The following is a 24,473-nucleotide window of genomic DNA, read 5'->3' as shown; positions in this document are numbered from 1 at the left end:
ATTATTTTAAGTTTCAGTCTAGCTAGGCATTTTTCTGGAAAGCCAGTTCAAGTAACTCCTTTTTTCACATTGAGAGATAGATATTCAAAAATTTAAAAAAGGCACTGATCGTTGTGTCTCCCATTACTATCTTTCAATTCCCACTGCTCCAAAAATATCTGTCTTTATAAGTGTAATCAGTTCTTATTTTTCATTTCAATTGTGTGTGTTTGTACAAGCAGTACATGTAAGCCTGTAGCTTAAAGATTTTTTTGCACAGTGATTCCATCTCCCCACTGTGGCAAAAAGTGCTGAACACTTATTAATTGTTTTCTGTGCATTGGTTTCACCTTTCTCCCCTGGTTTTCGTTAGGTTCTGAGCTCATGCCCAAAGCCCTCTCCACCAGGATAGTGGGAGGCATTTGGTGGTTTTTCACACTTATCATCATTTCCTCGTACACTGCTAACCTAGCCGCCTTTCTGACAGTGGAACGCATGGAATCCCCTATTGATTCTGCCGATGATTTGGCCAAGCAGACAAAAATAGAGTATGGGGCAGTTGAAGATGGAGCCACCATGACTTTCTTCAAGGTAAGCTTGACATTCTGTTTGGAAAGCTGCAATATCCCAACTGTGGGGGGAAAGTTTGTGCGCATTGCTCAAGAAGAGCAACAGTTATTCCTACTTGCTGATAGAAGTAGCTGAAAATCAATTTTTTGAGGATTTCAAAGACAGCAAAGGAAACAAATGCAAAATATCTCATGAGAAATCAAAAGCAACTTCTTTACTGAATTTACTTAAAAGCAGTGGAGTAAGTGAAGAAACTTAGACAATTTGCTGAGGCAGTTCTTCTATAGCTGTGTACAAAAAAGAGGACTAGGAGTTAGAGTATCAGTTCCATATCATTATCCTTAATCTCATTGTCCTTAATTACAGTCTTTGTTCAAGCAACTGGACTACATTAAAGACAGTGGCAGACTGAGAGAAATCTTTGGGTTTCATATTTTTGATGAACTTTTGAATTAGACCTGGGGTCCATATAAAAAGCTCTGATTCTTCTAGCTTTTCTATTCCTTTTAACCTGTTACTAAGATCATTCAATTTGAAATATAGTGAAATATGCTGATTGATTAGAGACAAATCTTTCTTTTCTAGCTTCATCAAGCATTTAAGTAGTGCTTAAATTACTGAGAAGTATGCATGAAGGGAAAGAGGATGGTTTGTTCTTTATTTCTCCCTTTTCTGCAAAATTCATTTCTTCTTCTCTCTTCTCTTATTTTTACTTATCTAAATGCATTTTGTGTTTATCTAGTGTATTGCATCCAAGAACCGGAGAGGAATTATTTCTAATGATATAGCATTTGCATATCCTGCACAGATTTTTGTTTGCATTTGAAATAACCTACTTATACACAACATAGTTATGGTGTCAGATCAGATAGTTTGGTATTGCTTTTAGTATATTAACTAATTCTCCTCCTTCACTGCAAATGAAAAAAAGAAGCCAGCACAAAACACAGGTCTTTATTCAGCTGATACATTTTAAGCAAATTAAGGTTTATTCTGTTAGACAAACATATTTTGGGGGCTTTATGTGTGAACAGATCATGGTTAGTAAGTGAAATGCACTGATACTTATGAACTTCTTTTCCAACTAGCAAGCAAATAATTACAAATATTTTGCCTGATATTTTCTATCCTATCTAGTAGTATGTAAATTAATTGGCATTATTTTATCTAATGAAATAGATCCAAAATTAAGCATTAAAAGTAGCTACAGCTGTTCTTGTAGTTCAGCCAATAAATGAAAGTCATGCTCAAAAAGAGAAGTAAATGGAAACTATAAAGTCTCATTTGATTTGTTCAGTGTCTGATGCAATTTCCAGGTGAAAGTTTGCTTGAGGGAAATACTATTCACTAGGACTACCTGTCTAAGGAAAACAATCTAATTAAGTTTATATTCTATGAAAGATAAACCAAAATGTTTGTACACAGTCTATTTATTAAAGTAAACTTTCTGATAAAATCAGGTATTTTTATGTAATGAGGTTTAGTTAGCAGAAAACAGAATACTGTAGTTCTGGTCAACATAATATATTTGTATTTGTGGGGGCTTGTTTTGTTTTATTTGGTTTGGGTTTTTTTTTCTTTCTATCTTGTATAAGCAAATTGTTTCAGAAATGTAATTTCCTCACATGCAGAAAATGAAAACGGAGGAAAAAAGAAGACTGTAAGTGGAATTACCTTAAAAGGTGCTACTTGAGTTGAACAGCTCATAGGTACTACTACTGAATAATAAGAGGCACTTAAGAACAGGAAACTGACTAAAGAAGACAAAAGCTATCAAAAAAATATCACTTTAGACATGACACTATTTATAGTATAGAAAAAAGACTTGTTTATGTTTCCTGAATTACATGTTAAAAAAAAAGCCAGGATAAATATTCACATTTTAAACTTTGTTTTATCACTAAGATAAAGGAGGGTTTAAAATGATCGGTATTATATATTCTACAATATATAGACAAATTAATATCAAGTAGGAAATAACAATGACTTTTTGTAGGACATTGGGGAAGCTATTAATGAATTATTGTGTTCTGTTCTAGTGACCACACTTCAAAAATATGTTTAAAATTGGAAAGAGTTCATTAAAGGTGAAGTAGGTCTGGAAATAAGCATTGCAGCTAGAGGTTAAAGAAGACCAGTCTGTTTAATCTGCTGAAGAGAAGGTTAAGAGGTGACTTGATCATGGTCTGTAACTGCCTTAATGGGAATGAGACTTTTGACAGCAGATGACTGTTTAATCTAGCAGAAAAAGGCATAATGAGATCCAATGTTTCAAAGCTGAAGTTAGGCGAATTCAGACTAGAAATAAGGTGCATATTTTTAAGAAAGTAATTAACCACTTGATGCAGTTTATCTAGGATGGAGTTGGTTTCAGCCATAAAATGCACCTATTGTGAGGAAAAGAGATACAGCATAGCCCAAACATGTTATGCTTTTGATTTAGAGGCTACTCAGCCTTATTAGACGGGAGCTCAGATGAGATTTTAGCTATCTCCTCCTATTTCAAAAATCTATAAGAGTATGTCGACTGGGGGAGATTTTACAAAGATTATTGAGAGGATACATTTATCATCTCTGTGTATGTTTTTCCTCAGCTGCTTTGTCTTGTTTTAATGAGAGTGTATTGAGTAAAACAGTGGCACTATGGTACAACAAGAAATGAAGGCACCAGATGGTTTCCTAATGTTAAATGAAATTATCATATCTTGGTAATCGTTATTAGTTCCAATCACAATGAGGCTTGGTAGCTGCCCATGAGACCGACAGTAATTTATGCATAAGTTATCTACATAGTAGTCCATTGAATTCTTTCTTAAAAAACCCTTTAGAACCTGGCCAAAACTGTGTGATACTAATACAAAAAATAGCTGTTTTTTTTAAGGAGAACCTAAATGAGAATCAGATAAACAAATTAACTGCTAGATTAAAACCTCCTAAAGTTAAAGTCTTGGCGAGCACAGAGCATATATGTTGAAAATGCTGTTAGCCTTTTGAATCAAACATGACTGTGAAATAGCTTCAGTGAAAGAGGAGAATGTGGTCTCTGGAAGTCTTTCAGGTCATCCAGATCATCATATTCCTCCTCATGATCTGAGACACATGACATTGCAACTCCTTTTAGAAGCCAGAAAGTGGACGAAATTTTCAATGCTCTCTCAAGATCTACTTATCTAGTCTGATCATAGAAAAGAAATAGTTTGAGTCTTTTATATGTCTGGTGTGTCATTTCATTGGGAAAAATAAGGAAAACCTTAATATTATCTAAGAATTAGAAAGAAAAAATGTGAAAGTAAATTCTAAGCCATATCTGCTGCTAGGCTTGTAGCTTTTATGCCTTATACTTGTTTCAGTGTGTCTTAAATTGTGGATTTTTTCTTAGTTACAAACATCTCTTCCTTTCTCTTGGCTACTTTTGTCACTACTGCCCATTTTCAAGATTTGGAAGTGTATCTTCCTGTTTGGAGTAAAATCAAAAGCATTTATTATTGTCATGAAAAGTACTTAATCACACTAGATGTTCTTGGATAAGTAACTGATTTTCTGTTGCCTCTGATTTCTGTCGTCTCACAGCCTGTTTCTCAAAATCTCAGGGTCTGTTTTCTTGCTGAATGACAGTTCTGAAGTTGAAAAGAAAAATGTTAATTCCATTTTACCAGTTTTCCAACCTTGCACACAAACTACTACAGCACATACACTTATACACGGTCTACAATCTTTTGTTAATTTGGTAGAGCAAGGTCTGTGGCAGCTTCATACACTTATAAAAACTGAATCTGCAGTGCCAGGGACTGTAAGAATGAAATATATGCTTTGTCCACCAGACCTCAAACACCTCTGCCTCACTGAGTTCTACTTATTTCTTTAAAAGTTAAAGGAGGTTTGGTAAAGGTAGATATGTTAGATGACATGTTAACACAGACTATAACAAGAGCAGCAGTGCATTTGAATTCTAAATAGAAGAAATTCAGATAAATTTCGTACCATTAAGTTCTTTGAGGTGAACTGTCTTTCTTTTGAATCTGAGGGCAGAAAGCAGAACTAATTCACATAAAGACCTCATTCCAACTAACTCTCTAGGTACTGGGACAAAGTGACTGAAATGGTTTTATGCTGCCTTGACCCTTTCCACTTCTCTGGGGTTGTCAGAGCCACTTCTGCTTCTGCAGTAAATAAAAGCATATGTTTGGCTGTCTGTTGCATCTCAGTGCTGAGGCATAAAATAAAAATATGTATGGAATGTGGTAGAAATCCACTACCTTTCCACCCTTACTTTGTCCATGCCCTTCCCTTCCCATTCACCAGTCCTCATTCTTCATTCCTCATTACCTTTTTCCTGGTTCCTATGTTGTGGACTGACAAGGACTAGTCAACTTTTCATTTCTGCAGAGATTTATACTGCATTGTGCCATATATCCAGATAATAAGAGGTCTTAATAAGCTGCTGGAGAACATGTGGTATTTATGAATAATAGTGCTCCAAAATCACATGATTCATATCTGTCATTTACACCTGTCTCCAGCTACAGCTGTTAGAAAGCAATAAAAACATCTACAAATGCTTCCTGGGATCCTCTAGGAGAAATAAATGTAACTTTTTAGTGGGGGGAAAAAAAATAATTCACAATAAATAAAATATTGTATTAAATAGTTAACATATGAATTGGGTCCCCACTAATTGTTTTTGAAATGAAGTTGAAGAGACACATAAAAATAATTAAAAATAGGGATTGAGAAAATTCTCCTTTGTGTTAATGAATATTTTCCACAGTTCAGCATCTATTTCTGCCTTACCCTTAATATTCACAGGGGAAAAAGTTTTATGCTGATCTCCCCACAGAACTCTCATGTGGGCTAAACTATATAAAGTCTCTCTAGCTTTCCTATTCCATAAGTTTTTCTCAGTATGAATATAATGTAGACCTAAAATGAACATACCAGCAAGGAACTTGTATTATTTTTCAAAATTGCATCTGACAAAAATATGCATTAAGTAGTGCACATGCGTTAATGATCCATACTGTTGGTACATGCTGGAGGTTGAATAAAACTGATCTTTCCTAGTGTATAAGGTATGGTAAAATATAGTGAGATCTAATTGTCACTTTAATAGAAATTCAGGACAATAGAAATTCAGGACAATAGAAATCGAAACCCGGGGGGGGGGTGGGTGGGTGGGGAGAAATTACTAACTGTGCATTTGTCTGTAGAAAGTCAAGCCTCATGATACAGAAATATTATCCAGACCACAGTTTGAGTCCTAAATTATGTCAGGATTTTTTAGCAGCAAAAGACAAAAATTTCTTCCAAATATAGCTGATTTAGCAGAATGTTACAATCTAGATATATAAAAAGTAATTTTTTAGTTGAGAAACCTATTCTGTCTTTATTTTTTTTCTAATACATTGTGTGTAATTCTGAAGACAATAAATTAGGGGCTTCTTCCTTTGAAGTCAGATGGTGTTTAATCACTACTAATCACTGCAAATTTCTGGTCAGAACTCTCTATAGCTTTCTGCTCTGTTGTTTTGGGATCAATTTAAGCCTATCTATGAGCAGACCAACCTCTTTCCTGCCTTCAACCTCAACGTGGCTCTACCTATCACAGGGCCGGGGTAGCAGACAAGCTTTCTATCCCACTGAAAATATTGTTCCATGTTCACTTTAGGGTTGTGAGAAAAGCCGCTCTGGCTGCTAGAACGCTAGAACTGGTGTGACATAAGCAGTAGGGTGTCCTTTTCCATGACAGAGAGATCTTATGCCACCCTTGTAAAAGTGAAAGCCCTTTGGGAAGCAAGCTTTGTTGCCTAGACATTTGGAGGTGTGCAGATGAGAAAATCAACAGCAATGTAATTGCTGATAATTCCAGAATGTGTGTTTTCCTTAAGTATTATTGTGAGTTTTTTCTTAACTAGTAAGCCATTTTTTTCCTTTCTCTCACTGACATTCTTCACTTTCTGGCCTCTTTGGGGCCTGTATTGGCACTGATGACAGGATCACTTGTAAGAGAATGACTGAACTCTAGGTTCTGAGCATCGGCTTGGTTGCAAGGTTTTTTCCTCAGAAATGCATAGCTTAATTGCTAGTTAGACTTACCACCTTTCTCTCCTTCTCCTGCTGCCTTTCCCCAGGAAGTAGAGCAAGAACACTTTCATATTCTCTTCTCTTTTCAGCTTTTCTGTCTTTATGTCTGTATTTAGATCATGAGTAAGGTGAGAAAGAGAACTGACCTAGATCACAGAGAAACCTTCTACTGCAAACAGCATTCTGTATAAAAGACAGATTTCAAAGTTAGAGTTTGTTTAGGAAATTGAGAGCACATCTGAGAACATCAGTCTGGAAAAAAAAAAATCATCTTGCTCTTCAAAGCAAATAGATCTATCACCAAGTAGTCATGTAAATTTAGCAGATTTGATCTATGACTCATTCTGGGAATGTGATTCAGAAACAATTCTCCAGTGTGAGCTGTCTCTCGATTTAGCTAGTTTTGTGTGAGATCCTGCCACATGAGCAGCTTCAGTGTTGAGTTCCTGCCCACTGAAGCAGCCTGAAACCCTCCATTCATTAGCAGAGGTGAACTCTTGGTTCCGCCTTGTCAGTTTATATGTGATACTACTGAGGTGTTGTCCGACTGCATTAGCATTGCTTTATTTAGAGAGTATTTCCAGTGCCAGAATTGCCCTAGACACCACCTAAAGTCTTATTCTACTAATTAAATTCTACTGGAGAATTATTCATTACTCCATACAGTATGCTTGTTGAGATTGGTTAAGCCATCCTTTTTGCAATATACCTATGGCAATAATTACATAATCTTTATTGGATATGGACACTTTTAAAGCTTTTTTCAATATATATACATTAATTGAACTTGTATTTGATGTATTCAAGATCCTTAATTTGCACAATAGACATTACCAATTTATATTAAAAATATAATAAACAATGCTTTGTTATTGTAGAATCATAGAATCATGTAGGTTAGAAAAGACCCTTAAGATCATAAAGCTCAACCATCAACCTAACGCTACCAAGTCCATCACTAAACCATGTCTCTAAGTGTCTAAGCCTACATGTCTTTCAAATATTTCCAGAGGTGGTGACTCAACTACTTCCTTCGAATGCCTGTTTCAATGCTTTACAACCCTTTTGGTGAAGTATTTTTCCCAATATCCAATTTAAACCTCCCCTGGCACAACTTGAGGCCATTTCCTTCTATCCTATCCCTTGTTACATGGAAAAAGAGACCAACACTCACGTTGCTACAACCTTTTACCAGGTAATTTTAAGGACCAATTAGGTCTCCCCTCAGCCTTATTTTCTCAAGACTAAACAGGTCCCTCAGTTGCTGCTCATAAAATTTGTGTTCTAGACCCTTCATCAGCTTCATTGCTCTTGTTTGGATGCAATCCAGCACCTAAATGGTGGTAGTGAGGGGCCCAGAACTGAACACAGCTCTGTGCTGAGTACAGGGGCACTGCCACTTCCCTAGTCCTACTGGCTGCATTATTTCTGATACAAACCAGGAACTTGTTTGCCTTCTTGGCCACCTGGCCACACTCCTGGCTCATTTTCAGCCGGCTGTCAGGAAATTCCCTGAGGTCCTTTTCCACTGGGCATCTTTACTGCCAATCTTCTCCAAGTCTGTAGTGTTACATAGGGTCATTGTGACCTAAGTGCAGGACAGCACTTAGTCTTGTTGAATCTCGCAGAGCTGGCCTTGCCTTATTGATCCACCCTGCCCATATCCCTTTGTAGAGTCTCTAAGCTCAAGCAGTACTGCCCTGGAGCCTGAGGCTTAGGCCCCAGTACTGAGCCCTGGAGAATACCACTTGTGACTGGCTTCCTCCATTCACCACAAATCTTTGGGCCTGGCTATCCAGACAGTTTTTTACACTGCAAGGCTGTCCAAGCCATGAGCAGTCAGTTCTTTATGATCAGAGTAGCCTAGAATTGTGTGCTTATTCTCTTGTTGAATGAAGGATAAGCAATATATGTCTTAGCATTTTTTTCATTTGTTCAGATATGGCATGTGATCTTTCAATTTACTTATTGATTTGTTGTGTAGGAAATTATGGTTTGGGCTTTTTTTTCACATCTTAAAGTCTTTGAAAGTCACTCATAATAATGGTGATGATCACAAATAATATGTTCTTTTATGCCGAATTTGACTGAAGTTCTCTGATATTTAAATATAATTGACAACCAAAATCCAGAAAAGCTATTGTATGTTCTGTGGTGAATCATTGTGATTTGAGGAGAGCATGACAGCTTTTATTATATTAATAAATACTATTAGTAAACTATTATATGTACTTAGAAACTAGGCATTGTGCAAATTAATACATGTAATTAACACAATTCAATGTAATATCACTTAGTTTAACATATTTGTATTTGAGTAGTTTATCAGTTGAAATCAGCTCCTCCTCAATGAGTTATAAAATACAGCAAGTATCCTGGGGGCCTTTGAAGACTTGAGTCTTTTGGTCTTTCTGTCTTTCTTTGAAGAACTACTTTCTTGTGAAACAGAAGTCCAGTGGTAATATAGAAACAGTTCTGTTCCTCTTTCTGTTGCTCTTTCTGTTTGTCTTTAATTGTTATTTTTTTTGATACAAGAGGCACTTACTTTTCTTGATTTACAAGGAATACTCCAAAATTCTTAAGAAGCTTCTATATGATATATCTATATATAAGTTTTGTGTACTATTTCATAAATTTTCCCTTTTTAAAAAAGGAAGATGCATCCCTAAAGGAACTTTCTTTGGAAAAGAACTATCAACAAAAATTTTCTGAGATTTGTTCTGAAAGGTTGTCTAGTCCTTCTTTCACACTTTTACTTGATCTTGCAAAGAAGCTTTGAGAATTGTTTCTTCAATAGTAGAATTTCTATCTAAGCCTATTGAGGTAATTATCACTTAAGTAACATGTGAATCATAGTCTTGATTTGGATATAATTTTGTGAGAGCCTTTAGGAGTCTCATTAAAATTGTCAGTGGAATTAACTATGTCTGATCCTAACATTTAGTAGAAAAGTTGGATGAAGAGGTGGATACTTTCTTCCTGCTCCCAAATAAATTTATTTTTGTTACTTAGTTATACTGGTTCAACTTAAAGCAAATCAATTGTAGGATTAACCTGTTAAAATATTTGTGCAACCTGAAAATCCCAGCATGGAACTATATCCTTATTTCTTCTTTATATGCTTCTTTCATAAAAAAGTTCCATTGATTTCTGTAGGTATTAGGTGTTTCAGTAGCTTTGTGAATCAAAGCCTAAAGACAAAAAAGAAAAAAAATAAAGAGATCTAATTCCAAGTAAATCTGAATTTTCATCACCCTTCCCACCCCCCCACCCACAAAAAAACAGTTAAATGTTGTACAGCCAGGGGTAAGTCAAAATAAATGCAAAAAACCCAATGGTTTAATAGTTTCAGTCTGTTTGAAGCCAAAATATTATATTTGATCTTTCATTTAAACATGCAGTGCTTTTGCTTTTTATTTTTTCTCTCTCCAAGCTGGTGTTTCCCACAGCATTATAAATGAGGACTATTAGATAATTTATATTACTTACCATTTCAATTTCAAATGAAACATTTCATTAGTGTAATATGTCTCAAGAAGAAATTATTTCCTTTTACTTGAAAAAATAAGTCTTTGATGTCTTTGTATTCAAGGAAAGTAACCCAAACAAACTCTTTGTTCTGGTATTCTCTAATGTGCATTACTGATTTGTAAATATATGTTTGGATTATATTTTAAGTGATGACTGATTTCAAGTTTATTTCCATAGTGAATGCCATGTATTTTGAGATGGATTTTTTAAATGGGACCTAGAATGACTCCTCATTTGCTTAAAAAATTCAAAGCCAGAACTAGTTTGCATAATTTTACATAGGCAGTGGTTCAGTATAAAACGAACAAATGGTCTTCTTCTCCACATACACACAGATAAATGATGACTACATGTTTGTTTGCATAATTTGCACACAGTGTTTCCCCTGAAGGTATAGGAAGCACACTGCTATTTTACTGCACTCCTTTTGTTGAAGAGGAAGTGGTGTCATTGAATAGAATTGCCTCATCAGACACTCTACAAAAGTGCCAAGTTGTAGCAATCAATAGGGAAATAGCAGATGTGAAGGTTAGTTGGCATCAAAGAATATGAGTGGAAGACTTTCCTATGGGAAAGAAAGTGCTTCATTACACTTCATCTATACTAAGAATATTAGTTCTATCAAGCTTTTAGAAAATTAGAATATGATGGCTTTCATGACTCCGGATCTGAGTCACTTTAACAACAGTTAAGAAGTTAGATAGATATCCATCTGGGGAACTACGCTAAGTGACCAGGATTTTAATAGTTTTAAATTGGAATGTTGCAATTGCTTCTCTCTGAAGAAAGCAGATGAATTGTCTCCCTGGGTGATAACTGTATTATAGATGAGTGTAAATGCTGCTTTTGGAGCATGAAACAAACATGTTATCATCTCTCTAGAGCATAAATATTTAAGGACTTTTGTTCAGAAAGTTCCTTGTTTAGGGGCTAGCTTGGATATTTTTATTTGTTTCTTTTTCTGAACAGTATAAGCAACTTTTCAATGTTTGTCCACACAGGAACTGCTGCAGAAAAAACTGAGTTTCAATACATCAATCAAGAGGATGCTCTTTAGAGAGATTGTCCTACAGGGAATGGCAAAACTGAAGAGTCAGTAAACAGAGTGACGTTGAGCTGGCAAGTCAGTGGATCATAGATAGCATTTGTCAGTATGAGAGCTTACAGTTGCTGATAGCAGTTGAATGCTTTTCTGAGCAAGCTGTAAAAAGAAGCAGGTGTTAGTGAGAATAGAATATTTGGAGGGAAATATACACTGACGGATTATTTTATTTATTCACTTTGCAAACATGTGAGATACTTTATTTTCAAGAAGATGAATTAGGGATTTTGGGTGGTTGAGACTGAACATAGAGGGGTGGTTGCCTTAAAAAAAAGCCCAACTCCTTAATTTTATACATTTCATTAAGAATACTTATCATTACAGGAATGGATGTATTTCTTATAAAACATTCACACGATTTTCTCACCTCACCAATCTTTAACTTAAAATACTGCTTATTGGAAGTTCTGTCCCTAGTCTGCTCAATTAATACTTAGAGCAAATTATTTTTATTGGTAATGTAGAGGAGGAGTCAGCATTGGTTATGTAACGGCATTTTTCGTTTTGGCATCAACAATGGAGTTAAAATTATTTGCCACGGTCTTGAAGGTCTTTCACACTAATAGGCAAATAAATGCACTAGAGGACACACACTATCAAATGTTGCACTGGCAGTTCAGATATTTAGTGCCAGAATGGCATTTGATTTGCAGAGTTCTCTGCAGTCCTTCAACTTCCTGTGCCTCCTAAGTTCACAACAAGGGGCAGAACTGAGGGCTTTGACATTAAGAACTTAAATGAACATCACATGGTATCTGTCAAGATTGCTCTTTCGTCTTAGAATGCTGTGTAATGATGTTTAAAAGCAAGTTGCTTCTGCTGTTAGTGCTTGCAGGTATGTTTGGTGACAAGAAAAAACAATTATGCTTTTGGATTTAAAGTGAAGCTGAGGCATTCCTGTCATGAAGTAGCCCAGGACCAAATATTTTTAACCTCAATAAATGAAGCCAAAAGCATCATAAAAATCTGTTAAATCATCTCCTGTATTTTTGCATTTTTGTTGCTCTTGAACAATTTATCAAAGCAACTAAAACAGAGATAGCAATAAAATTTAGAGCTATGTCTAACATGTGAAGTAATTTACAACCTGAGCTTTATTAGGGTCTTATTTTAGGTAGTAAATACACAATAGTAATGGGAAAAATAACATTTAATTACCATGAAAAAATTAAATGTCAGGTTCTTCAAGTTATGAAAAACTTTAAGAACTGGAGGCTGAAATCTTCAGCCTTCTTAGTCCAATATGAGTGGACACAGAAAATACTTTTTTTTTTTACTGTTGTATTACAATGTTTCTCTGTTTTCTCAGAAGCAATTACACACTCTTTCAGACAATTGTATCTGCTGTGTGCACTGAGATTCAGAGTCAAGTTTAAATGTGAGATGACTTGTGAGTATTCTGACAGCTATTCAATTGGTCTAAAATCTGTCCTTTTAATCAAGGTTGCTTTAGAAGTATAATGCCTTCTATGTACAGTTACCAAGTGTTCTTTCCTCTGAAAGTTTACTTAAACTAATATATTCAGAAATCCACTTTGCCAGAATGTATTCTGCTAAATTGGTCAACAGAAAATATATGAAAATATGCTGCAGGATGTTCACAGATTATTGATGCAGAAATAGACAGAATGAGCACAGCAGTGCTGTTGCTGGTGTCATCAGCTGCATGCCATTAATAAGTTTGGGGTATTATTAAGTTCACTGTGTTTTACTGAAGCAAGAAACTAAGAACTGGGATCTGGAAGATCTCAAGGAACGTATAGAATCTTTTCTATGTTAATTTACATAGAGGCACAAAAAATGCTAGAATGTCTGCTGAGCTAATTTTCTTCCTCTAGCTTCTCTGGGAAACTACTGAAACCATATCAGTCCTTTTTGATTGATAAGGTTCTGTTGTCTTTATGGTCTTGATTGCTCCAGGTCAATTTGGTCTCTTGAGACAATCTGAAAAATGAATTCTTAAATTAGAACTAATACTTGTGAGTAATTGTGCTTTAAATTCTACTAATACCAAAATTATTTTGGTTACTACACTCTGAGTAATAAAATATCATGCATCAATGCATTTTCTCATGGAAATAGTATCTTGTTCTCTCATCTGTTTACAAGACAATTATACCATTCTCATTCCTATGCTAACTTGAAAGTCTTGCAACTCAGTTACTGGCTAACTATTGTATTAATGGCAGTGGTTCCTGTTGTGGATTTTTATTTTGAACAGCTTTAACTTTCTTACATTTGTATGTCTCAAATATCCTAGGCACAGTATCAACATGAATGTACATTAAAGCCATAGTGTAATTCATATAGTTAAAACCTGGGTGAAATTAGCTACGTGCTACAATGCAGACAAGGCACAGAATCCTGAAAGGAATCCCTGCCATTCCAATGACAAGAGGCAATAGATACTCTGAAGCATCAGTGATTTAATTTTCATGTGGTGACGAGACTTTCCCTTTGCAGCAGAATCCCACATGTTAATGTGATGATCTGGTTACCATTTTCTGCAATAAACAAAGTTAGCCAGCTTTCACATGTCCAAGGACCTTCCTGTCATGGAAAGCTTTTCCTGGATGGGCCATCTGGGGTTTTAACAGCTTGCTTGCCTCTAGCTCTTCTGGTTACTTCCTCAGCTTTGTATTAACGTAGTGAAGTTTGTACATACTCAGTATATACAAAGCTTAGAACTTCATTATGGAAGAGACAGCTGTAGAGAAACAAACTGCTGTAAAAAAAAAAAAAAGAAAAAAAAGGGGGTGTGTGGAGAAAAACAACCAACAAAAAACACAAACCAGAGAAAAACCTAAGTAAATTAAGGTTAAGACTCAACTGTTCTGTGGCACACTGAATCAGTATCTTAATTGAACCAAGCTGTGACCAGAAAATCTAAAATTTGGATCTTAGTTTTGAAGTTGCCAGTTGGAGAGGAGCTGTTTACAGGGGCATGTAATGACAGAATGAGGAATAATGACTTTAAGATGAAGGATCATAGATTTATATTAGATATTAGGAAGAAATTCTTCACTTTGAGGGTAGTGAGAAACTGGAACAGGCTGCCCAGAGAAGCTGTGGGTAAACCTGCCTTAAGGAAGAGTTACTCTCATAATAAAAGTAATATAACTGGCTATCTAAATTTTAATTATAGTCTTGTCTTTGAAGAGCATATGTTTTTGACATAAACAAAATTATTACTTTGTTAATGTTTTCATAACTTAATATTTCCTCATGTTTCTCTTTGGTACATGACCATAGCTGATGATATAAGCTTGTAAAAAAATAAGCCTATCACTTTTAAATCACAACTGGTGGAACTAATACAACAGATCTTTAAAGTTGATTTCACCCCGACAGCAGGACTCCTTTGTCGTTGGACATTATTGTAAAGATACAATATATATGTTATACCTTTCCATCTCCCTAGCACTGATATTTATCACAGACAGCAAAGAAGTAAGTGCTTATTAGGTGGCCCTAGATCAGAACGGTAAAATCCCTTTTAAAGTTCAGAAAGACAGAACACATCTTTGTGATTATTAGGTTTCAGGCCTGGGGTTTGGGAGTGGATTTTTATTCCTCAGAAAGTTTCTCTTTAAATTAGGTACTGTGAAACTACATGCAATATTTTTCCTCATTATATTTTTAATCTCAGTGATCTCTTTGTGTCATTTTGCACAATAATGAGGCTGTTAAATAAAACTAGACCTAACCCTAAGCCCTTTAGTTGCTAATGCTAAGTCAGCTGTCATTAGTCTTTTGGTCATTTTGTTTTAAGTTGTTTCATTATGGTTTAAAGCCACGGTTTAAAGTAATTATTTTAATTAATTTTATGATATGAATTTTATGAGACATTGATGCTTATCTTGACGTGTACTCTGGCTTCCCAACAACTCTCTCATAGCCTAATCTGGTCCTTCTATTACAGAGTGGCTAATTATTATTCTCTTTTAGATCCTGATTTAGTAGGAAATATCCAAGCCAAATGACATATGGCTAGTGATATCCATCAACATGCCATCCTCTAGCTCTCAAATTTCTTTCCAGACCTTGGGAAAGGTTGACAATATCTAACATTCATATTTATGCAAACAACAACAACAAAAATTTCCTTAATTTTAGAAATAAAATTAATTTATTTTATTCTGTCTTTTTTTAGTGTACAGCATGGGGGTTGGCAGAGTGCCACATAAAAGTCTTTCTGCACACAATGACATATTTTCCCACTGGGTAAGATTGATAAGTATTTTTCAGAAGATCAGGTACAGGTGGAAGGTGGAAGTATTCCTCTCTCCACTGCTGTCCTTATTTCCTGAGCCTATCTGAGGTCTCTGCAAGGATAGAGGTGTATGGACAGTGACAGTGCTCAGCATCCCTTATTTCTTCATCCTGTTCTAGTCTTTCTGACTAGTGAAAGTACCTTGTCCTTGCAATTTAAAAGTCTGCAGAAAAGCAGTTTCTAACAAAAAAATATTGCATTAGAAAGATCTCATTAGTTTAGTAGGCATATCAGATTCTTCTGGATTAATCTATCTGAAATCACTCATCTTTCTGTCCTTATCCATGTCATTCATTTTGCCTGACTTCAAAGGACAGAAGTTATTCATCCAACCTGACCAAGTCTTTCAGTTCATTTCTGTAGTTAGTGTAGGTATAGCTGGCACAATTGTTCTCTGGGGATAACCTATTTTTCCTTTACTGTTGAATATAATGTAATTCTCTATGAATATCTTAGCTTAAAATAGGTAACTTTTAAAGGTCTAAGGCAAGCAGCTCAATTTTCTCACTAAATTTATTTTTATTTAATTTTCAGTGTTATTTGCATTCTAGCATGTGTACATATATTTTGAAGTTTGGTAAGTTCATAAATGCTCTTTTATCCCTTTGAAGTGTATGTCAGTTGGTTACCTCACCCCTGTTCTTTAGGAATTCAGGTATTCCATATCCTCTATCTTCTGCTGTCTGATCAAAATCATATCTTTAGTTTTGTTGGTTATAAACTCAGTCTGTAAGAATTATTAAAACCATACCATGCTATATGCTTTAAGTATACTGTCCAAGTACCAACCAGAACCATGTTTTCTTATAATAAAAAGTGCTGAAGGAAGTAATCCTGAATTTATTACACAGTATTCTTACTTTAAGATAAACTATAGTGTCAATATATTCATTATAGAGTATTAGTATTGCATTAAATTTTTATGGGATTCCTCCCACATCTACCTGTTTGTTACTCAAATGAAATCATGTATCCATTGTTTCTTGTCCTAAGATACCATGCATTTCACAGATAATTTAGGTAACTAATTGCTACTTTAGTCAAAGTGCAGCATTTAAACCCTCAATTGCCAACTGTCCCTGTAGTCAGCAATTTCCTTAGTAACCTAAGTTTGTTTCTGATGTTACAAATTACTAAGTGTGGTGGTTTGGCCCTGGCTAGAGGCCAAATGCCCACCAAAGCTGCTCGTTCACTCCCCTTTTCAGCTGAAAAAGGGAGAAAATATATATTGTGAGGCTTAGGATTCAAGATAAGGACAGAGGGATCACTTTCCAATTAGTGTCATGGGCAAGAGAGACTCAACACAGAATAAAAGAAAGAAAACTACTACAACTACACACCCAGTGAACCAGAGTTGGGTAATCGGAAGTGTGGCTAGGTCTTAAAGTGCCTTTCTCCCCACCCCTCCCTTTTTAACAGACTTAAACTTCATTCACGATTTTACTCCCTTCATCCCCCCGCCAACATGGAACAGGGAGGAGCAGGCAGTGGGGAGTGGGGTTCCGATTGGTTCCTTACAAGCTACTTTCTTAAGTTCTTAAAACTTCTATTTCCCCCCACCCCTCCCTTCTTTGAAGACTTTAGTCAGAAATTCGCTCCCTTCTTCCCCCTCATGGCGGTACAGGGAGGGGCACAGAATGGGGAATGGGGGTTTTCAGTCCATTCCTCCCAAGTTGTCATCCGTCTTAGCTGGGGGGAAGGCATTCCACACACCCTCCCTTCCCCTGTGGCACCATGGGGTCTCACCCAGGCGAGACAGTCCTCCACAAACTTCGTCAGTGTGAGTCCTCTCTATCGGGGAGTCATTTCCTCATCGCCTGGCTCAGCACGGCCCCCTTCCATGGGGTGGTGACCTTTGGGCCCAGCCTTCTTCAGAAGCCATCCTGGCAGCACAGCTACACAGAACTGAAACACTACGTTTTGCTGTTTTGAACAGCTACATGCGTACTTCTCTGTACCTTTGGGGGCCTAACATTCCTCCAGGGACTGGTCTGGAAACAAGATGACCGCATCTTCACTTACTCCTATAGTGAAAGCAGTGCTGTTCTAGCTTGGTTTAGCTGCTGACTTAGCTTGTAGAAAATACATTAGAAGTAATACCTTTTTTTTTTTTTTAATGTTAAGATATTCAGAGGGGAGAACTCTTTCAGTTCATGTCATTCAAGATATCAAATTATTGTGGATTATTATGAATGGAAGAGAAAATAGATTAATAGATTAGGATTCTAAAATGTGAGAGGGGAAAGAAGGCACTTGGCATACCAGAAGTTTCCGGGTTTGGTCTACTAGCATGAACATATGTTTCATCTCAAACGACCCTTTGTTACTTAGTTTAGTCAGGTAGAGTTTAAGTTTTCTGTCATTTTGTCAATGAGATACATTCAGTATTGAAAAACATTCTATACCACTTGATTCTGCATCCTATTCATACTGTGCTAAACATAAATTTTGCTTTAGTTAATCTATTTTAATTTAGCCTGCATATTTCTGTTTAGTAACTTGTAGATATGCCTGCTCTTCTTTTTGGTGTGATGTCAAAGGTACAAAGAGACCATTCTACTAGGAACAATGAACTTGAATGGTTTTGGTTAGAAAAGAAAGCAGAAAGAAAACAAAAACAAAATTACCACTTCAGAGTAAGCTATGGATTTTAGACAAACTAGGGTAGCTTTAATTTGTACTCCGCCTATTTCAATAAGGTATTTAACACAGTCATTACTTACATATTCATGTTCAATAATTGCTATAGCACATCTGCAAAGAGTCTAATTCTCCTTAATATCTGTAAAATATACGGTATTTTTTCTGATCATAATTTTTAATCTTCTATTTAGTAAAAATAAACATGCAAACCAAAAAAACAAAGGTCTAACAAGAGGTGATTTAAAAGGCATATATTGAAATACAAAACAGTAATTTTGCTTATTGCTGTGACTTATTAAATTTTGCATATTACTGTGATGATGCTGAAGTGCTCATATCACCATGTAGCGGAAGTATCCAGTTAGTTAAAACAAACACAAAAATTAAGAAGCCTCACAGCTGGAGCTGATTATTGCCTCCATTGAGTATACCCATAAAAAGAAGTGAAGTGAGGGAAAATATGCTGCTGGTAGAAATGAATCTGACCTGTACCAAAGAGATTGTATTCTGGACTTTTTCTTTCTCAAGGAGTAATTTTTCTGATCAATCCAATCAATTAATAATCTAGGTTAAGATCTGAAGGGAGGCCTGTTCTGAGGTCTTAACATCTATTTTTACAATGTAGCTAAAATACTTAATTAGAAGAGTTAAGAAAAAATAATCCTACTGAAGCAGCTGTCACTTCCACAATGAATGGCATGCGAAGACATTTTAATGCTAGTAATAAAACAGTGTTTCTTTAAGTTTTGTTTGTGTTTTTTTCTCTATTTCCACAATACAGCACTTAGGTAGCACATATTATACTTTCACTCTTGGTTTCTTCTTTCTTGGCTTGTCATTTTAACTTCTGAGATGAATATTTCCTTTTACACCCCAAAGCCTGATCTTCACATATGCTATACTAAGACATCAACAGTCCTTATGACTATACCTGACTTGTTACCTCTCTGTTGATGTTCCATTTGTACAGTCATTCAGGATGCTCAAGAGTGGTGTTAGTTGACTCTTCCTTATGGCTGCAGTAGTCCTAGCTGCCATTTATTAGCTTTCTTGTGAATATGATCCCAGAAAGATGAGCTGAGCTATCAGTGACATTTAATGGCAACACAAAAATGACAATAAAAATCGTAGCAGTGGCTTACTATAAAACCAGATAAATGACTCATTATTAATACAGGCTGCACTATGTTACAAAGCAAATTATTATCAAACAACTGACTGTTCTCTCATGAATCTTAAATTTCTGTTCTTAAAGCTGTTTCCTGTAATATAGTATTGTCTGTCCATAAAGAATGTTAAAGATGAAGGTCGTTTGCTAAAGAAGACTAACTGTCAGATACGATAGTAATAAATATACATTTAAAGGAGCATAAATGAAGATAGATGATATAATTAAAAGCTAATTATGAGGGAATGCTTTAAGGGAAAAGAGTTTATCTTTCCCCAGATCTTATCGTAGAGTAACATATAATGTTTAATGCAGTGTCTCCCTCCCTGCCTGAGGTTATCATCATGACATATTGGAGATTATCACTAGTAACGTGCCTTTTCAGATGCACTGTTAGATGTCTATGCATTATTTTGGGATGTCTCCAAAGTCTGTATCCCAGCAGGCATAGTAACCTTGTTCAGATTGCTTTGTGCAGAATAAACTAATCAAGTGAGGGACCCTTTTGCCTCTCCATGGAAAGCACACACATTAGCAAGGATCTGCAATGGTCCAGAGTAGAAGATATTTTTAGTCGGTATGTGGCTGATAACACAGATGAGTTACAGGATGATCAAGGTCAGTTAGAAATTGGTCAAACACAAATATATAGACTTTAGTCAAAAAAAAAGCCAACCAATCAAAAAAAAAAACAACCCCAAACAAAGTACATTTCTTTCCCTCAGCCTAATTTCTACCTGTGTTTTTTTAAGCTTCTGAGGCCTTGGAATATACCAAGTACTCTTGAGATTTTGAGAAGACTGTGATTTTCAGTAACTATGATATGTCACCATATAGACAATGGAAGTGCTCTGTAAGAGAAAAAATCTGCAAAAGATATGTATGTTGAAGTATTTTTTTTCTTAAAAGTTTCATGATAGACAACTAGTTCCAATAAGTGTGTGAGGTACTGGTTTTAATGTATGTATAGGCTTTTATGTATGGATGGATATATGGTTGTTATTTATGCCATGGATGAGTTCTCTAGGCCCACAACAGTTACACAAAGGAACAAGAGTGGTTTTCTGTCCCTGGGGCTGTTCCTATGCCAAACACAGTCTAAATTATGACAGCTGGTTGGTTATGGCTCCCAACAGTGCTTTGTTATGAAGAAATTGCCTGAGCACTCCAGTACTCCAGCCATGCCGAGTGACCATATGGAAGTTAAGAACTTGGCATGTGATGCCTGTTGCCATCATGGTATGCCAATTGTGAATTCATTCTACAGCACTGTAGATACACATTAAGGACTTCACATTTTTTGGACACATTTGTTTCTATTTACAACAATCTTCTTATTACTTAGGAGAACATGTACTGAAGTTATTTTAAGGTTATTTCTAGCCAAATGAAATCTAGGACAGTCTGTTTGCATTGGCTCTTTAGTCTTGGTTTCTAAAACATATAAGCCTTGCAACTTTGTCTTAGAAAGGCATTAAGGTACCTGTCTGCTCAGCTGAAATAATACAAACTTGGGAATATGCTCTATGCTTTTGCAGTTGTGAGATCAGAACAAGCAAAATTTCTCCATATGGATACCTCTAATTTAAGTCAGTCACAACAAGTGACTAAAATATAAGGATATATGAACCATTGAATCATATAACTCAGTATCTTGTTTAAGGTGAAATATGAGAACATGGCCTACTGGTTCCTGTCTGGACTGGCAGTGATTTGTAGCTGATATCCTTCTTGAGATAAAAGTAGAATCTGTATGTTTAGTGACTATATTGCTGATAGAATAAGAGGAAGCAGAAAGCAGAGACGGAAAAAAAAATATAAAGGATTAAGTTTTAAGATTCAGTTGGATTACAGAAGTATTTTACATTAAATGCAGAAATATTTTTTGTGGTTTGGAAGACTGCTGCTTTATAGCAACATATTTGTCCTCCAAACTGTCTGCAAAACACCTAAGCACACTTTTTGTTTTGTAGTACAAATGTTTATCAGTTTTGTCATTGGTTTTGGTGACATTTCAGGGATAGTAGAAACAGGTCCTTAAAAGACTTACTTAAATGGCTTTCAGGTCTCCATTTTCACATGTAAAAAAAACAGGAAAATTTGATAGCGGAACAAAAGCTGCAAGGCTAACTGTTGGTGAAGGTAAGACCTGTAAGAATTATGAAAGGTCAGACAGATTGTGCCTCCAGTGAGGACTTGGCAAAGAGAATAGGATCATTCCTAACACGGAAGGGAGATGGACAGTTTGGCAGCTAAGGTCAAGCTTTGTGCATCACTCACCTGCTGCCTTTATTCTGGAAACTGCCCACAGAATCTTTCCCAGTCATTATTCTGCAGCCAGCCCTCGCTGTGGCCTTGTAATGTGCTCCAGGAATGCAGTCTCATCTCATCCCTGCTGTCAGCTTGCCCCAACTGTTCATACACTCAGTTGAATAGATCCCCATCAAGCTAATTCCATGATTTCGGGTTAGACCTGCCTTTTCCTCCATATCTTTCTTGGAGTTTTGGTTCTAACAGAATGGTTTTGCCCATCTGTACTGTTTAATGACTTACTGAGCTAAAAAACGTTTTGAGTATAAGAGCAATGTACATTGCTGCAAAAATACATATAATGTGTGAGTCTTAAAGTGAAAAGCACTTCCATATACTGTATTTTTAACTGTATCTTTACCTTTTAGCTTGTAGTCACAGCTTACTGGTAATTAGACTTTGACTATGTAAGCAGGCTACTATATACTTCATTGAAGTTATGAAGTTATTTGTGGATTTCACTGTGAAAAATATATCTGAATAAAACCAAATTTTATTAAAATGTCCTGTAACTTATATAAATGTGCAGCTGGGTTTTAGATTTACTTTATGGTAAGAGGTTATAAAAAGTTTAGGCTCCCTTAACTCCCGTGGACACTTTGTACCTTCTGCAAAGTGTGAGGGGAATGGTGAATGGAAGTTATACTGTAGGTAAGAGACATTGTTACGTGCTTTCTAGTGTAGGTCTTTATTAACATCAGTGAAAGAGTTGCTCAGGAGAAGATGGCTTTACTCTGGAAGGGAAAGATCCATGGCTGTCAGTTAGCATGTATATAATCACTCCTCTGTCAGAAGTTACTTGTTAGCTTTTGCTTCTTAGCTTTTTGCTTGTCTGTTTTGTGCTTTGAAAATGGAAGGTTTAATGACCCTTCTCAGCAAAGACTGTGAGAGGGTTTTGTTTGGTTGGGTTTTTTTCATTGTCTTCTCTGACCTCCTTTTCCTACATTTTGCTTCTAAACAAGGGGTCACTATCTTTCTTTCTGAATTATCTGTGAAGAATACCCTATAAGGAAACAATGTCTTATGCCAAAGAGATGTGAGCCGGTGGGGATTTTTTAATCTCTACATGTGTGCGAGGAAAAAAGGCTGAAGGGTGCAAGGAAGATTTCACTGGAGAACTCTAAGTCTGTAATTTCTGCAATGCTCACAGCCAGTATGAAATAAAAATATGCATCTTTGCTTGAGGTTGAGAGGCTGGTACTGAATGCTCTGTCATACCTAGGTCAACTAGAGCTTTTTAGAAAGCCCAAGGAACAAAATATGTTATTTCATCCCCCTGACTACTCTCAGTGACCTGGGGAAAGTTTGCAATTTTAACTCCATGTTGTGATGGGTCATATAATTTTCAGGTTTACAATCATGTGTATTAACAACAACAAAAAAAAATTACTGTGAAATAATAGCAACATTTTTAAAAGCAAGTACCTTACTGTTATATTTCATACTTAATTTGTGTCATCAGGAGAACAGTTTACAATGTTATTTTCTGCATCACTTTCATAGAACACACATGAGACTGAACTACAGGAAAGGTGAAAGAAAAAGATAAATGTATGTACTTATAGAAATATATTATTTCAGACTTCTGTAAAATTAGTTTAGGCAGTTAAAATGGAATCCTTTCACAGAAGAAAGTCATTTTAGCAATCCTAGAGATGCTAACATAAAGAGATTGCAATGCTAATATCATAGCTTGCCTTCTCAGCTATGTGTTCCTTAGTACAGCATAAGGTCTTTTACATTAAAATCCATTACTTCCTCACAATAGGTTAACTTTGAGTGTTGCAATGGAAATGAAAAATAGTACAAGATTATGTGGCAGATAAAAATATATGGTAAATTATTGTCAGAAATTACTCTAATTCTAGTGGAGATTAAAAAGTTGGTTTAAAATGGATCATGAGAACATTTATTGCTGCTGAGATCCTGGAATTTACAGGATTCCCAAGTTAATAGCACATTCTATTTGTCTCCAACAAAGACTTTTTTCCCCAGTTTTACTGGGGAAAAAAACCACAATGACAAAAATAATATAAAGAGCATTTGATGCTCTTCATGTACTTATTAAATTAAAATAGTAGCATGAATGAGAGTGTGAAAAACCCATCAAATAATTCTTTTAAGATAACTATAAACTAATAATACAGGTTTTTAGAGGAAAGAGTCTTCAGTAACGAACATGAATAAATCTGTATTTCATTTCCCATTTTCAATTCTTATAAGAATTTGAATATGGCAGAAATAAATCTTCCAATTTTTTTATATTTTGGAACCCTCATTTTTTTTATTGCCATTTATATACAAAAGTGTAGATTGATAGAGTAGTACAGACCTGTTAGACTGTCATTCATCAACTGTCAGGTAAGTATCTTCATAGTAACATTTAATTCTGATTGGCAGCTGGTAGGTGCTCACCCCCATCTCATTTTTTCCCTTAGAAAATTGTTCACTTTCAGCTTATTATCTCTCTACTCCATATCTCATACCATTAAAGCAGTCTGGCAGTGTCTGGCAGAAGGAAGCTGGAAAATGGATAGCCTGCAGAGCGTGTCTTCACTCTGAAGCTTTCTTGCTCTTGCTGCTCCTGCCACTAAAGCTGCTATTCAAGAAGTCTTGATTATAAAGTCTTCTGTCAGAAAAAAAATAAAATCAACCTATCATTAGCTAATTGATATCTGATTAGATAGAGTTTCTCTCTCCCTAAATTAATTGTGAATAGTTGTTTTGTTTTTAATACACAAGCTTTGTTTTCTCACTGTTTGGGGATTCTTTTACTTTGATTGTGTATATTACCTGTGGTTGGCCCTGTGTTGCAG

General features: G+C 35.7%; 1 protein-coding gene across 1 annotated transcript in view; it reads left to right on the top strand.

The window, feature by feature from the left end:
• GRIK2 (glutamate ionotropic receptor kainate type subunit 2) overlaps positions 1-24,473 on the top strand; it is a gene marked incomplete at both ends in the record, with an annotated part of 375,780 nt that overhangs the window by 300,635 nt on the left and 50,672 nt on the right. Inside the window, one exon of the mRNA XM_084262244.1 lies at positions 353-570. Within this exon, the coding sequence (XP_084118370.1) occupies positions 353-570 (218 nt within the window). The remainder of the gene's footprint in view (positions 1-352; positions 571-24,473) is intronic.

This window comes from Gallinula chloropus (assembly GCF_964237585.1).
Source record: "Gallinula chloropus genome assembly, chromosome: 3".
NCBI classification, from domain to species: Eukaryota; Metazoa; Chordata; class Aves; order Gruiformes; family Rallidae; genus Gallinula; species Gallinula chloropus.
Note: the sequence above shows the minus strand (reverse complement) of the source record. Positions and strands in the feature narration are given on the sequence as shown.